General features: G+C 26.7%; 2 protein-coding genes across 3 annotated transcripts; one reads left to right on the top strand and one right to left on the bottom strand.

The window, feature by feature from the left end:
* Positions 1-9958: 9958 nt before the first annotated feature.
* On the bottom strand, positions 9959-11836 carry LOC8263590 (3-ketoacyl-CoA synthase 7-like). The gene has a single exon (XM_048376068.1). The coding sequence runs from the start codon at positions 11508-11510 to the stop codon at positions 9984-9986; it is 1527 nt and encodes a 508-aa protein (XP_048232025.1). The 5' UTR covers positions 11511-11836; the 3' UTR covers positions 9959-9983.
* Positions 11837-12758: 922 nt separating this feature from the next.
* Positions 12759-17178, top strand: LOC8263589. Of its 2 annotated transcripts, none has more exons than XM_015728219.3 (2): positions 12759-13095; positions 16883-17178. In XM_015728219.3, the coding sequence occupies exons 1-2, from the start codon at positions 12811-12813 to the stop codon at positions 17021-17023; spliced, it is 426 nt and encodes a 141-aa protein (XP_015583705.3). In that variant the 5' UTR covers positions 12759-12810; the 3' UTR covers positions 17024-17178. The 2 variants fall into 2 exon arrangements, with proteins under 2 accessions (XP_015583705.3, XP_048232026.1); XM_048376069.1 differs by lacking the exon at positions 12759-13095 and adding an exon at positions 13851-14311.
* Positions 17179-17736: the final 558 nt, after the last annotated feature.

Below are 17736 nucleotides of genomic sequence, written 5' to 3'. Positions count from 1 at the left end.
TAGTACACATCCCCATTCATTTTTTTTTTTCCTTTTACTTCTTTTTCCAAGGATTTTTATAAAAAAATCTAAAGGATAGTTTTTGTAGACTATATTGCAATTAATATAATTGAAATTGTGAATAGATGTTCAAGAAGGATGAATTAGACTTTTCAAAATTTCCTAATTAGATATCTTATTTGTTCGTCAGATGGTTATGAAACAGTTCTACAGAAATTTTATTAGACGCATGATGCAAACTGCATAAATTAAAAGATTTTTTATTAGATAACTACAACAATAATGTATGGACATTCTTTCAATATATACCCTTACTGCTATAACTTTGCACATTGTTTTATAGACGAGATTGAATAAGGCTGAGGTTGAGGGAAATAGATATTTTATGCATTTGAAAATAAATAGATGTCTAATCAAATAATTCTCATTTATAATAGCTATGGACAACTAACAAAGTAGATATCATTTTCATATATATAATAAATGCACAAATTAAAAGGCATCAACACAAAAATTTATTTTGATTCGATACTAAGACCTACATCTAATCCCACAACTTAAGGTTTTCTCTACTAGTTGATCTATTAACGGTTACAAGATTTTAATATTTAGACACCTTATACATTCTGAGATATTTCCTCTCAGACTGACTCACATAAGTTATTAGACATTTATCAACTCTTCACTTGCTTTATTAGGTATAAATGTATCTCTTATAGAATTTTTAAATGGAGGCTATATCACCCTATGGATAATAAGCTTTTACATTAGGTGCTTGATGTCCTTACAAGAGTTTTCACTTTGAAATAATAAAATATAAAATAATAAATTTTTTATATAGATCAAATACTTATTGAATGTAAGAAAAACTAATTTTTGGAAGACAATAAATATAAACACTAAATAATAAAATATGAAGAAAATGAAGAATGATTAATGCATTGGAGAGTAAAAGCTATTCTTCTTTATTGAATTTGATATGTAAAGCTTATATTTATAAGACAGTAAAAAAAACTAGCTGTTAGAGATACTCAAAATATTTTAGATATGTATAAAAGATATATTTTCAAAATTTAATTAAAAAGCCTTTACAACTGCTAATTTATAAGTGTGACATATTTCTCAGCTTTTTATAATAACAGTCTGTAAAACACTGTCAGGAAAGATTATCACTAATGCAGACAGCTAAAGTTGATAGTGTGAGGTTTCTTCTACTTCATCCAATATAAACTTGTCGTTTGGACGCATGTGTGAAATATATAAGTGTTGAAAATAATATGTCAGACTAGATAACATGTAAATATATATTAAATAGATGTTTCATCAAAGATATATATTTCAAAAATCGTGATTATAGGAAAATAAAATTTTATGCACTAAAAACATCTTGAAAAAATCAAAATATATTTTTATATGATTTAAAATCATAAAAAGGCATGAGATCTTATAGTGTGCAAGAAAATCATTCTAATAAAACAATTAATCCATTTAACAAGATATCTAAGAGATACGTATTGCTAGACAAAGATTATTGACTCATAAACTTCTATTCTTGATGTTTGTATATCGCTTTGCATGGTAGATATCTACTTGATCATTCCACTCTATTAATCATCTAATCATACCTTTTTTATACCTGTACTGTAAGGTATTTGTATAGACAATGTTGAAATACATAATACTTTGTTATTATCAAAACTTAGATTATTAACTTTTTGAGACTAAAACTAATTGTAATCTACATATCAAGAATTTGTTATTTTTATATGAATATAGTCTCCAAATCTATAAACGCATATTTTATTTTTATTCCAACAATAAAATTATTTTAGTGAAATTTTATTAATATATATAATGTAAGAAACATAATTATATTATTTTATTGATTCAATTGCTAAAAGATATTAAATTTAATACGTAATTTTTAGTAATATTAAAAAATTCATTGACAATAAAAATAAAAATATTTTAATTTTAAAAATTAATATTTAATTATATTAATCAGTAAATTATTTTTAATTTTGTAATGATTTATAATTTTAAAAGCTACACAAACTACTTTTATATTAATTATATAAATTAAAAACATTTTGAAATATTAAAAAGTTATAAAAAATACATAAATATTATTACTTATAAAGATATGATTTGCATATTAAGATTTTTCAAAATTAATGGGTATATATATATATATATATATATATATATATATATTAATTTCTGAAACCTAAAAATTTTCCGATATGTGTTTTTTTTTATACGTAGGGTTTTTATTTTGACATGTGTACTTATTTTTTACATATAGAATTCAAACTAATATATAATTTTATAGTTTTTTTCTATTAACTTATTGATCAATAAATTATATTCCTAATTAAACATTGATTCTAATTCTAAAAAGAACATATTAATAATAAATTAATTCCTAATTAGATAATGATTATCCTAAAAATAGCATATTAATTATATTTTGATATTATATTAAATAATTTTAATTAGATAATAATTATAATTCTAAAAATAATATTTTAAATATTATATGTATTAATAAATTGATGTTTTAATTATATAATAATTTATATTTTTAAAAATAGTAATTTCAGTTATATTGATAGTATTAGTTTATATAATATTACAGTTAATTAATAAATATTTTTGAAATAATTTTTATATTAGTACACTAATAAAATTTTAAGAAAAAAATTAAAAAAATTTAATTTACAATATTTTTAAAATATGATGAATATGTACTAAATATTAAAAATTAAATTTTTTATTAATGAACTTGATTTTATAATCATATAATAATAATGACTATGCAACGTATGAGTAAACAATCTAATTTATATATAATAATAACAATCCGTTTGGCATACGAGATTGTTTAACTAAGCCATAGTATTATAAAATAACGCTAAATTTGGTACATATGATAAATATTGGACTTAACAATCCCAATAGTTTAGCTAATATATGAAATAAGTCTTATCTAAAACCAAGCTTTTCATATTTTTAGTAATCCATATCCAACGGGATTACTAATCTATAATTAATAAAATTTTGATCTCTAAAATAATTTTGATTTTTATTTTATTTCTCTAAAATAATTTTAATTTTTTAATTTATTTCTCAATTGACCGTGCTTATATACCTTAGAAAAAAAAATTTCTCTGTCTCATATGAATAATGAATAAAAAGTAGAAAGCTACTTTTTGAATTACTGCAATGGTATGATTTTTGAACCTATGTGCTTTGTGTTTGATCGATCTAAATTGTATATAGATATTTAAGGGTATTTAGAGCTTAAATGATTTGTTTCTATATCTAATATGGTATAAAGATGTGTTTTACCTCACTTTAGTTTTTCTTATCTAAATTCAGGAAATAATGCAAAAAAAGGAAACTTTGAGCTAAAAATGCACTAATGAGCATAATTAGACTATGGCTATGAAAGGCTCGGGAATCAGACACGTGGGCTATTAATAGTTTGGGCCTAACTTAATTCATTAAGGCCTAAAAAGAGGGAGTTTAAGTAATTACTATATAATTAGTGGATAATTATCATTTGAATTGTTTAGTTTGTTTAGGACAATAAGGGATAAACTATAGGAGTTGTGTGTGGAGAAAATAACTCAAAAGAGAAGGGAATCTCTACAAGGAGTAGAGGTGAATTAGAATAAGAAGTTCTTTGACTACTGGGTCTCTCGAAAGAAGAGTTCTATTATTTTCTGCAGAAAATTCTGGAATTCATCATCATTGACATCTTACTAGCTTGTATTGTTTCATTCTTTGAAGAATTAGAGAAGCTTTTCGAAGACGTGGAGAAAGATGACTAATCTTCTTCATTCCTTGAAGAGCTTTTGAACTTTGAGGAAATTTTAGTTTTCTGTTTTATGAATCTTAAGTCTTTCTATTTAATTACAATGATCATTAGATTAAGTATTGTTAGGCTAAGTCCCATAAGTGTTTTGTTTGACTTTTTACTTATGTATGAACCTTATATATTTTGAGTTTAATGAATGATTTTTTTTCTGTCATATGTTCATTAGTATCATCTATTATTATTGATTGACTATCATATCAATTTAGTAATAATATTTGTTATGAAAATCTTTAAGTTAAAAGTATTAGAGACATCATCTTTACTTTAATCTATGTTGGTATAAGAAACCTAATTTGCATTATTAGCTTGGGTGAATTAGGAAAAAGCATATCACCATTTCATTTGTTAAATTAGGGCTTAAGGGAATTAAGGGGATTACTAAGTAAAAGCTAGACTAAATACTATTTTATCATATAGTTCATATTAATCATTGTAGTTGCATATTTACTTTCTGATTATTTAATTTCTTTTATTAAACTAAGATCATTTTCAAAATATTGGCTTAGAGTGTTTATATTTACTTTCAGTAATTTGTGTGATAGTTGGTTTTTATAATATATGCTCTACAATTTCTTGTGAGATCGACCTCGTGGTGAGCTTACCCGAACTACCATTCAGTTCGTATACTTGCAAATACTAATTTAGACACATCAGTGTTTAAAAAAATTAAATGAGATTTTTTCTTTTGGTTTATTTTATATCATATACTACTTTACTTATTTCATTGAAATCAAGAAATACTTTTTTCTTGGCAAAAATTTGAAATGTCTTTTATACACATTTTAAATTCTAGATGATATTTAATAAAATAAATCATGTGATAATAATTAATACAAAGTAATATTCTAAAGTTAATTAGTATCTGAGAGTAAAAATAGTACTTCAAGCCAAAAGTTGATATAAATTAGATGTATAAACTTATAAGATATTTTTAAAAAGATAAAAATAAAAAAATTAAGAGATACAAATTTTATATGTAAGATAAAAAATATTTAAGTAATTTAATTAATATAATAATTTATTTATCTAATTAAATAACTCTAGCAAATATAGAATTACAAAAATAGAATTAATTAATCCTATGAATCAACATATTTGTATCAAACAATATTTAATATAAATAATCTTATAATTTAACTAAATTCAGAATTAAGTCTAATTTTAAGGATCATAAATTCATAAATCAAATGGACTGTAATAATAATAAACCACTGGCTTAACATGAAATAAATGAGATGATAAGAACTAGGGAAAACTTTATTAAATTATGTTGTGGTTTAATGTATTTTTACTTTAGGATTCGTAGTTTGCTCTTTTTTATTTTAATACTCTGTGAATATAATCATTAGAAAATAACGACCAAATTGCATAATACCATTAAAAGGTTCTAGTGTGACACACAATAATTATTATTCTTCCAATTAATATTATATAATTTGATCATTATTTATTTATTAATGTTCATATTTATAAGTTATTAAAATAAAAAATAATAATTTAAAATAAAAATACATTAAATCATTAGATAATTTGCCGACATTTTTCGAAACAACTAGTAGGAAAGCTTTCGCATGGCATAGGAGACTGTTGAACTTGGAAAGTCGGTGCTCCAATCCACGAGTTTTCATAGTAAAACCTATACATCTGTCAAAATCATGGCCGTTTAATTAGGAGCACATAGAGAACATCTTTCTCGTGTTAGAGGATGCTCAATTGTCGGATACATGGTGCTGGGATCAGTGGATTCTATCCCCCTTGTTTGGCCAGCCCCATCTATTAATCAGTAAACAAGCTAGTGCCCAAAACCACCAGAATCTTGCCACTATGGGATTACATGTAAAAATATGGATTTCTTTCATAGTTACCCAAAAAACAAAAATATATGCAAAAATAATTGAGAATAAAAAATATTTAAAGATATAATTTTATTTATAAGAATATTCAATTTAAATTTTTTAAATAGAAAAAGATTTATATTATATATATTTTAAAGAAAAAATGTATATTCAGTTTGCTTTTAATAAAAATATATTAAATTTTTTATGAATATCATTGTATTTTATTTAATTTTATAATATTAGTGATAAATAAATAAATAAATTTAAAAAATATTTTTCTGATTAAAAAATTTAGAGATGTATTAATAATGTTATATATGAAAAATGAAATAATTAATATAGAAAAATATATTAAATATATATTAAAAAGATTATTCATATGATATACTTGTAACATAAATTAAATAAAATATATAATGATTATTAATTATATTTAATTTTGAATATTAATAATATGAACTATGATTTCTTCAATATTAAAATTTAAATAAATAATTTAATTAATATTTATTATATTTATAAATATTTTAAAAAATTAAAAAGAATATAATTAATAAAATAAAAATAGTTAACACTAAAAATAAATATTTAACTAAAAGTAATATACATAAAATAGGTAAACTCAAAGAATATTATTGCTAAATAATAATGTATCTTGAGTATCTGAAATTTGTTAAAATATTTATCAAAATATAAATAAATATATATATATGAGATATTTATAAACTATTCAAAATTTATTTTAAAAATAAATGAAAAAATAAAAAAAATGAAAAATTGATATCTTTAGAAACAATTGTGGATAATTTTAAAAATACAAAATAAAATATTTTAATAATAACTTACTAAAAACAATAGTGAATAATTTTTAACAAATAAAAATTTAAAAAATATTATTAATAATTATTCTAGAAAATGAATAAAATATGAAATTTCTTTCTAAAAATATGACGAGGTATGGGCCAATAATATTAAAACGATCACACTTGCTAATTACGATCTAACCTTAATATTAAAACTTCTCCAGACATAATCAGAAAATCGTTCATTGGCCCTTTTTCTATATTCATTTCATATTGGTATCGCTAACCATTTAAAAAGAATATGGCAGAAGAATTCCAATATTAGAGGCGTAGGAGTGTCCATCCATAGCGAGAGGCTACTTTTAAGAAATTAAGAGAAAGCTAAAGAAAGAGCTAATATCCAAAAACCCTTTTACCTTTTGGAAAATGTTTGTTTTAGGGTTAATGGAAAAACTTTAACAGACTGAGTATTACTTTAATTAATGGAGTTTTAAAGAAGTCTCCATTGCCTGGGGAAAAAAAGATTCTGAGGCCTTTATTAGTTGTCTCTTCTTTCCTTTTTTCAGTTTTAGATTTTTGTTTTATTGCTAGTTTGTGCCATTATTAGCTTCTAGTTTTGTGCTGTGTTAAACTGGTAAGGATAATCCTTTGTAAGAGTATTTTTAATATATTTTTTTTATATATATCAAACTTTTTATTTTAAAAAATTATATTATAAAATAACATTTTAATATATTATTTACTTTTTAAATATAGAGTAGAAAGTCAATTTTAACTCTCTACACAAGGAGAGTCAAATTTCGGTCTTTACTCTATATTTAATAAATGTACTATAAATTTTTATATATTTGATTTAATTGATATTGGTCATTCTTGTTTCCTATAAGTAAAAATAAAAAGAAAATTAAAATTATAACATTTATGGAAATAAAAGTAAGATATAAAAGTATTAATCATATTTTTTTAGTATTAATTTCTAATAACAGAACAACTCATAGATTAGGCCGTGATCGGCTTTTGCAATATTGTTTGCTTATTCAACTTGTGGTCTCACAATTTTTATCTATAAGAATAGGGTTTTCAAAAAAGAAAAGTGATATTAAATCTTATAGCGTGTTAAGGAAAGCTACTAAGTGTGTATAAATTTAATAACATGTCACTGTTATATAATATAATTCAAAAATGCACCATTTAAAACTTAATTCTCAAATTATTAAGAGTGAAATCCTAAATGTCATTCTCCTATATCGATTTTAACTCCTCAAGTCTTGAATTCAAAACTAGCTTTCAAGTATTATAATTGTAAGTCAAAATATTCTATCTATATCAAGAACATGCTTGGGCCTTATTCCACCACAAACATACACCTTATCGCTAATAAATATATCACAGTAGTGGCAATATGTGGAGAATGTGCCACTACTGTATTAGGATAAAAATAAATAAATAAAACTTAATTAACCATATTGTTCACTTACAATAAGTGTATTGTACTTAAATAATAGCAAAGCCTAATCAAACATAGACAAACTCTATTAATATATTTATCAGATGAAAATCAAAATCAATGCGAGGGACCATCGTACTATTAAAGTAAAAAAATGGGTTTACCTGTTAGCCACTTTCGCAACAAAAGCTTCCTCTTCACCAACGGGTAATTTTCGAATTAATGGGATCTTAAATGAGCAAAGAATCAATTTAGGTTCCTCAACTTCGACTGAAGAAAGTAAATGGGTCTGAAAGATTTTGACCTAACGACTTGAAAGCTAGTTTTGAATTCAAGACTTGATGAGTTAAAATCGATTTAGGGGAATGAGCATTTAAGGTTTCATTTTTAGTAATTTGGAAATTAGGTCTTAAACGATGCATTTTTTAGTTATATTACATGGCACTAACATGCCATTAAATTTATACACATACAATAACTTTTTCTGACACATCATAATAAGCGTTCGTGATTTGAATTGTAAAATTGAAAACTTAACGACTTAATTTGTCAAAATAAAAAAAAAATCATGCTAAAATCCAAAAAAATGAAAGATTGGGATTTGATATGCAATTAGGCCTAATTAATACGAAAACTAATACAATTTTGGTACTTAATAATAATTCTCCTGGAAGTGATAACTCTTTTATTACTATATTATTTTATTGATTGTGTACACTTACGAAAATTCCTGCCAATAAATATTTTTGTGAATTAGATACGAACGAACTATATATAATTATAATTAAATAGTAGTGATCTTTATTTTAGTTTTGACAGTTTAAATTAATATGATAAAGGGTTAGTTGCTAGTAAAACCTTCAAATCGAACAAAAAGATTAATCCCTATAGTAAGTCTATTAATCAATACTACTCTTTCTTCAAATAATTGTAAGCTACGTTCATTTTATTTAGGTCTAACAGTCTAAAAAATTCAAATTTTTGCACTAATTTGCTATTTTGATAATTTTTTTAAAATTATTAATTTAGCTATGATTTTTTGCCAAATTAAGTTTTCGGTCAAAATTAAGCAACATGAACGATAATATGAATACAATTTTAAAAATAAGAATTCAAAATTAAGTAATATATATAAATAATATGACATTAGGACCAATTAATTTGGATTTCTCATTTCTTAATTGGCGTCCATGTCATTGTTCGCATTGCTTAACTTTGAAAAACAACTCAATTAAGCCAAAATTGCACTCAATTTATTAAGTTGTGACTAAATTAATAACTTTTAAAAAAATTAGCTAAAATAGTAAAATTTCGTAAAGATTTGAATTATTTAAGCTATTAGGCCTAGGAATAACAACGAGTAGGATACCCGCTCATTTAAGAATATTCGAACCCAAACCCGATTAAAATACACGTATCCAAACCCGTCTCAAACCCGTTTAAGAAATAGTCTTTGTTGCTCGAACCCCTACTAAACCCGAATAGAAATAACTGCATACTATCCGAACTCAATTAAAACCCGTTTAAATTAAATAATTAGTAACTATGTTTATGGATATTTAAATGGATAGCGAGTATCCTATCCATTTATATAAACATTCGGGTAACTAAATGGGTACCCGTTACCGACACTGTTTACAATAAATAAATTCTAAAATATATTAACAAAAATTAATATAAGCAAAAAAAATAAAATATAAAATAATAAAATTTAAATATTCAACATTAAATATCAATATATTAATACAATCCAAACATAAATTTAGTAAAATTTAAAATAATATTCTAAATAATAAAAATCTAATATATTATTTTTATATAATTGGATTCGGATAATAGGTACCTGTGGATTCAAATCCGAATCCGATCCGAACCTGATACGGGTAGTAAGATTAAATTTCAAATCCATATCAAACCCGTTTATCATTACTCGAATCCATCCTATTAGGCGTTTGATCGGGTCGGATATCCAAAAATAGCCATCCGATTGACATTCCTAATTAGACATTTTATTAATGATCGATCACATCAGGAACCTCAACTGGATACCGATGAATTCGATCCATCCAAACATTGGAAACATCTGGTTTCATCTTAGAAATACACTTCCAAACAGCACTGTTACATTTAAATCCACTCCCCAGTGCTAATTGCCAAACATTTTCACCCTTTCTAACCCTACCTTTTGCCTCAAGATATGCTAAGGTATACCAAATTGATGATGAGGAAGTGTTCCCAAACCTAAAGAGTGTCATCTTTGATCCTTCAATGTCCCTGTTTTTCAACTTAAGGCTCTCCTTTATTGCATCAATCACTGTTTTCCCACCTGCATGAACACAAAAATGATCAAAAACTTTCTTGAAATTAGGTATATAAGGACCTCTCCTTTTTGCTGGTGGCCAAATGATCTTCCACATAACTGATAGGCCATATTTGATTAGCTCGGAGTAAGGTAGCACCAATGCAGCCAATGCTGCCATGTTAGTCTTCAATCCTTCACTGGCTACTTGTAGAATTGATCTTGACAAAGACACTCCGATGAACCCTTCATCATCTGGTTGTTGGACAACACACTTATAAGAGGTATCTTTAGAACCCAGATGAGTTCTAATAAGATGCTTAAGCTCATACTTAGCAAGCTGCCTGTCACATTTTCGATTCGACAGCAAAATCGCAGCGCCCCCCATTCTAAACAAGCAGTTTGCAAGCAGCATAGACTTGACTTTTCCATGATACATGTTGGAACATATTGATTCTGTGCTAAGAACTAGAGCTAAAACGTTGTTATGCACTTTGAGGAGGTCTCTAGTTAAAGATATAGAAAGAAGACCACAGCTGCACCCCATTCCTGACAGATTGAAGCTCATCACATTGCTTCTAAATCCAAACTTGTTGATCACCATTGATGCTAGAGAAGGAGTTGGGCATGAAAGACTACAATTTGTGATTAGAATGTCAATGCTTTTTGGGTCGATCCTGTGCTTGGCGAAGAGGTTCTGAACAATTGTAAATAACACCATCTCGACTTCTTCAAGCGTAGACTTCAATGAATGATCAGTCGGAATCAGATGAATACCTGAAGGGAAGTAAGATTCATGTCCTAGACCTGATCTTTCGAGGACTTTGCTTTGAAATTCAACAGTTTCACTATTGAATTCACCCAAAATCTCTTCGTGTTCTATGAAACTAGAGATTGGAACCCTATGAGTCTCAGGTGCCTTATAGCACAAGAAATCAACCAGGTAAACACGCTCGGAATTCAAAGAAAGGTACATGAAAATCGCAAGAAAAAGAGCAATTGCTGCAAGGACTTTAAGGTTAGGAAACAAGAAACAAAGAATTTCACGACTGTTGGAGGGACTAAACATGATTATGTCCATTGCTGACAAAGGTTTGATAAGTTTTTGGGTGAATCTTGAGTGATCCAGTAGTAATAATCCGAGTATAAATATGGGTATAATGGTGTTAGTTTCTTCAAGTGGAAAGCTCGTGTGGCTTGGTTCAAGCATAACCAACGGGCTAATTAAAAAAAGACTCATGCGAAATGGAACTGAATATATATCCGTGAAGCCCCATATGCATGTATTCTTTTATATAATCATTAATTTACTTACCTGTAATTTTGCAGAGGAGTAAGATTTTATGAAATACATCTAACAAAGCATGAAAATTTTGCAATTTGGATTTTCCTATTAATATGTGTGGTGAAGCTCCAAAAACATCCGTAGATATAATAGTCAGTTATAATTGGGACCAATTAGGCTCCATTTCAATATCCTTTCACAATATTAAGTGTCCATTAATCAAATTGAGTATCATAATGTTTAACTTGAAAAATTCATAAATTTAAATAGGTTTTTCCATTACTTTATTATTATTATTATTATTATTATTATTATTATTACTACTACTACTGTTATTACTATGTTTTTCATGCTCAATTATTTATCATTTAAAATTAATTACGTCCTTTTTTAAAATTAATTTTTTTTTTAAAAATTCATGTAAATTGATTGAATTGAGTAGAATTTAATATTGCAAATATTTCATAGTTTCGGCTTAATCAACGAGTTTCAATGGAGCCGAAAGCTTTTAAATATATATATATATATATATATATATATATTTTAAGAAAACAAAGAGAGTTGGAAGACCAACTTATTACTCACAAGCCGAGGAAGAACATAACCATTCATAAGAACACGAAATATTAAAATTTAGTTAAGTAGTATTTCTCCCAAATTACAACATAATTTTTAGTAAGTATCCATACATAATATCTTATAAATCACTAATCTTAATAGGATTAATAGAAATACAGTAAACATAAATAAATTTTAAATTAGACTTGTTACTTGTTAGTAGGAAAATAATTCATTATTCCAAACGAGATATTTCTTTCTATAAGTAATAAAAAAATTTTAATAAATTTAGTTTATCACATCATTTATAAACTAAATTAATTACCCTCTGTAATATAACTATATTTATTAATTATTATATTTTTATAATTTATTTATTTATTATCATTAAGAACTGATGATTAAGTTTATATATATTATCATAATGTTGTGGTTTAGAAAGCTCATGAAAAAGGGCAAGTGACCAATATTTTAGAGGGTCAGAAGTACACAAGTGAATATGAAAAGAGTGTGATCAACACTTTCCACACCCCATTGTCCAAATACATATATATATATATATATATATATATATATATATATATATAGGCAAATCCTAGTACTTTCAAGAAGGAGCCAAATCCACCTCTTTGAACATAAATTTATGCACATGACCATTTAGCCTGCAGAAGAAATTAAGGTTTGTACATAAGGATATATGGCTAACAGTATCAGTGAGATTGAGAACAAACAAGATGATGACCCAGAAATAAACAAGAATCTGTTCTTAATCTTTCCCAAATTTGAGTTCAAGTTTCTTAAGTTTGGTAATAATCTAGACCCAAAAGTTGAGAAGGTTCTTAATAAAGAAAAAGAAAAGACTGGTAGCAACAAACCTGGAGATGTGGTGAAATTTGCAGATCCTAAACCAATAACACCTCCTCCACTGAAGATTGAGAATCAAGAGGCTTCAAAGCTTTCCCACCCTCTAGTCCTTCTCCCGGTATGTTTTCTTCCTTTTTTAATGGTGAAATTCTGTGTTTGGTTGCTGAGAATATGTAGATAGAAGGAAAAGGAAACTTGTTACGTTTTGTTACTCTTATTTCTGGTTAGCATGACTACTTGTCAATTTTTGTGAATAATGTTAAGAGATTTTTTATTTTTCTTTTCTAAATGCTTAGCATTTACTTAAAATTTATGAAATTTACTTTTAAATTTAAAATTTATATACTTTAAACTAATTTAAATGAGTAAAAATTAATTTAATATATAAATAAATTTATCTAAATAACATAATAAATAAAAATTTTAAATAGATTTTAGATCAATTTATTGGTATATTATATAACATTAAGATATTTTTTTAATTTTATTTTTTATTTATTAAATAAAGTAATTTTTTTATAAATTTCAACTGTATAGACAAATATAAATTTCTTTTGAAATATTGAATTTCATAAAATTTGAAATAAATATAGATAAATCTTTTTCTCATAATAATTTTTGAATAGAAACACTATTAATTTCTTTTATTTTCTATTTATGAAGAATTATATAATTATTAAAATTAAAGTACAAAACATAATTTATAAATAATTAAATCACGTGAGACGCTAAGGCCATATTTGTTTTTATCAATATGTTTTTTAGGTATGAAAGAATAGAGTAATTTAGATTTTAAAAATAATAATATAATTTACACGTAGATTGTATTATTCTTAAAATTTAAATTCATTTACTAATTCCATCTTAAACAAAACATAGCCTAAAATTGTCCCTGAACCTGCACATGCAAACTCTGCTATCTCCGCTTCTATTAATACAAAGCTTCGAACAAAAACATTCTCCCAAAAAGACACCACAAGTAAACAAATTCTAAAACCCATTTCACTATGGCAGATTCTGAAGAAATCGACAACAAAATAGTAACTCAGAAAGATAACCCAAAAGAATCCAGAAATGTTTTCTCATTAATTCCAAAAATTGAGCTCAAATTTCCTTTCTTTAATCAAGAAAAGCCACAGACACAGGCACAGGCACAATCCGTGGCTAAAGAAGAACAAAAAATGAGTCTAGTTAGTGAGGAAGAAAAAGTTACTGGAGAGCGGAAACCTAATTTTGTGAGGTTTCCCAACACCAATCCAATTGTTCCGCCTTTGTTAGGTGCTGAGGTAGAAGAGAGTAGTGGAAGGACTCACAATCCCATTGTTATATGGCAGGTCTGTTTTACTGTTTATGTCTTGTTAACCAAAAGAAGCTTTTTAGAAAGAAAAACGAGGGAGAGATTCTGATATTTGGGTTTTGTTTTATTTGTGAATTGTTTTGAATATTTTTCTATGGGATTTTGTTCTTAAAAGGGAAAGCTGAAGGTTTTAGGAGTGGAATGATGTGATTTAACGTATATATGTCGGAAAGTTTTCTCCCCTTTTTCTTATTAATGAAAATCTGTTAAATGTTGGTGGATATTAGAGTTAGGATATGGAGAAATGGGGATTGGGATGTGGCTTATGGTTGAACAAGAAAAACTTTTGTCCCTTTTTTGGTCATTAGGAAACTTCATGGAGAAAATGAGAATGGTAGAAATAAATAGGAATCATTAAGTAACCAGAAGATGGTAGAAATAATTTAGGGTTATTCTAGTATTATCTTTGAAGTTATGCTTACTTGTTAAGCTTGATGTCAGTTCATGCTTTTATGTTTCTCCAAATATTTTGCTGGTGCTGCTGCAACATGCCTATTTTACTAGAAGCTTAATATTTAGTAGTTAGAGTCAAGAACTACTTGATTTTGAGCTCCTAGTTTATGTATAGAAAATACTCAAATTTGTGAAGATATTTACTGGCAGAAAGCGAAAAAATAAATGAAGTAACAATATTTATTTCCATGATATGCTCACTGGACTGTTGGGTTCATATGGCCTAAAGTAGATGAATATCAACCTAGGGCATGTGATAATAGTTTGCCACCCTTGTAATACAACTCTGTTATACATGATTAAACAAGTCCATCATGGAAGATGTTTGTGACTCTTATTAAGTCTGCAATTGACTGGTGACTACATCATAATATTTGTTATTATTGGTGGTCTTTAAGATTAAAATGTATCTGTTGATGGACTAGTGGTGTCTTTTCCTTTGAGGAGGGTTCCAATGTGAAAGACTGGTAAGTTGCTGCTTTATAGTGCAATATTATCTCTGATTTTTCTCCGTGGAAGCTGTTTGGAAACTGGAGAGAAAACTTGGAAGGTTGTCATCCGAGGGTCAGGTATGATGAAATGGATGATTGTTTGGGACTGTGGATGAATTGGTTGAGCTTCATCTAGGTTGGATAGAAGTAGGAGAAGCAGATGATAACATCTTAAAGATGTTTGGAAGTGATAATTTTTTGATTGACTGGAAATAAAGTATTGGTTGGGAACATTAGTAGTTACTATCTTAGATTTTCCATGTTAATGTGCTAGTTGCTCTCAACAGCTTATTACGTTGTCAAAAGAGGAGCTAAGATTGGGAAAGGCAAACATGGGAGCAAAGAATGTCATAAAATAATTTGATGTTCTAACTGGATTTGCCTTCATTTTGTATGCATTGCTGGTGGATACTTGTGATTGGATTTCACACTTGTTTAGATTAAGCATGAGATAGGGAAAAGGACCTTGTTTTGCAGATACAGTCCCTTGTTTGACCAACTGTGCCAACTCAGTTGGCGGCTCTAAAAGTTCTCTTATATTGGAGGCAGATAGTCGTCTGAGTTGTTAAATGAGGATCGCAAAACACTCCTAGCAAATTACAAAAATCCATTATGTTGTTAAACCTCTAATGTTAAGGGGTCACTGAACTTAGTTGTGGAACAATTTTTTTTTGTCAGAATGGCTTGTTGCACAATGTAATGATCACCATTGACATGAAATACTTCTTTTAAATTTCTGAAGCATGAAAGTTAACTCTTCCTCAATACATATATAACTGTTTTTGTTTTTGGGAATCAACAACATTTAAGGCTCAGATTCAAACATTGGACACCTCTATGAAAACTATTCTCAAGTTTTAGGTAAAAGTTCATAATTTTTGGATCTGTTTAAAATTTTATTATGTTCGAGTCTGGGGGTCAGTTTTCTTTGATTTTAAAAGTTTCATTTAAATTGATAAATTGGCCAGCCAAGCCAGTTGGAGTGGTAGTTCACAGCTTATGTTCTACATCTATCTCAGGGAGTATATATGTGCATTAATATATTCTTGTCATCTTAGCTGTCTTGCCATCCCTTATTTTAGCTATTCTTAAGATAATCCTTGTACGTTGGACATGCATATATGTGTCCATGAATATCCAGTATAGATAGTAGTTCCACATTCACCTTTCACTCCACGTAGCGGCTCTTTTTCTCTTCATCTTTCTTGTTGCAAGGAACTGTAAAATCTCCATTTTTTTTCCAACTGCTCTATTTGCTTGTCTATTCTGTGAATTCCAGGTTGTATGTCCTGCTCATATTTACAGATCTTGTTATTCATCATCATGTTTTTTCTCAAGGCATTACAAATATGTAATGATCATAATATCCTGCTCATCATGTTTTTACCTTATGTTTGTTTGAGTCGAAAATTGAAAGAAATCATGGTTTTGGATGGAGTACTGATCTTCTTTTTTTCTTTTTTAGATCTTTCATTATGTGACTGGTATATTTTAATGGTTACATGCTGGTTTAGTTTTAGAAATTTCATTTTTGTTCTTATTCTTTTAGCTTCTAGCTTCTTCCTTTTCTTTAAGAAAATGAAATCATTTTCATCTACCTTCAGGTTTATGCACTTGGTGGATTCATTATACTGAAATGGGTATGGGCGAGATGGAAGGAAAGGAAGGAGAGAGCCAAGCAAGCATCATCTGGTGATGACCAATCTTCTGATGAGTACCAATCGCCAGCTGATGATAATGAATGATTCTAAAGTTGTGTTTGTCTTGAAAATGCAAATTTTGGCAAAGTGAAGTGGCTGGTTTAGCTGACACTGAGTTTTGTAATGCACTTATCTTGCAATTGCATGCTGTCTTGTTCCTATTCCTATTCCTATAGCTAATTTGCTGTCTGCTTTTTCTACGATTTGCAATCACAATATATTATTTGCACATATTATGTAGATGCTGTGGTAGATATATGTGCCGAGAAAGTTAAATGTGGATAAATTATTTACTAATTAGATGAGTGTCCGCCTTCTAGGCTGGTTAAAATATTATTGAAATAATATTAAATAATTTTAATAATTTATTTATATAGATATTAATGAAATTTAATAAAATATTAAAATATTGGATAACTATATATTATAAATTATTAATTACTAAGTTTTATTTTTATTAGTATTTTATGGATTATTGGAAATTTTAAAATTTAATATTTCTGTTTCAGTACTATTTTTTTAAATAAAATATTTTTAAAAAATTAAGAAAAATTTAAAAATTTAAACTTGCAGTGTTAAAAGTGAAGAAGTTAATAATATGAATAACCTGATGAAGGCTTAATTAAATCATTAAGAGAAAAAAAATATATTAAAAATAAATATTTTTTTTAAAGAATAGAAAAAGAGCTGTGTAAGAAAAATATATATTAAAATATGTGATTAAAAATATATTAAAATGCATAAAAATGACTTTAGAA

The sequence above is a fragment of the Ricinus communis genome, chromosome 6, assembly GCF_019578655.1.
Source record: "Ricinus communis isolate WT05 ecotype wild-type chromosome 6, ASM1957865v1, whole genome shotgun sequence".
Taxonomy (NCBI): domain Eukaryota; kingdom Viridiplantae; phylum Streptophyta; class Magnoliopsida; order Malpighiales; family Euphorbiaceae; genus Ricinus; species Ricinus communis.
Note: the sequence above shows the minus strand (reverse complement) of the source record. Positions and strands in the feature narration are given on the sequence as shown.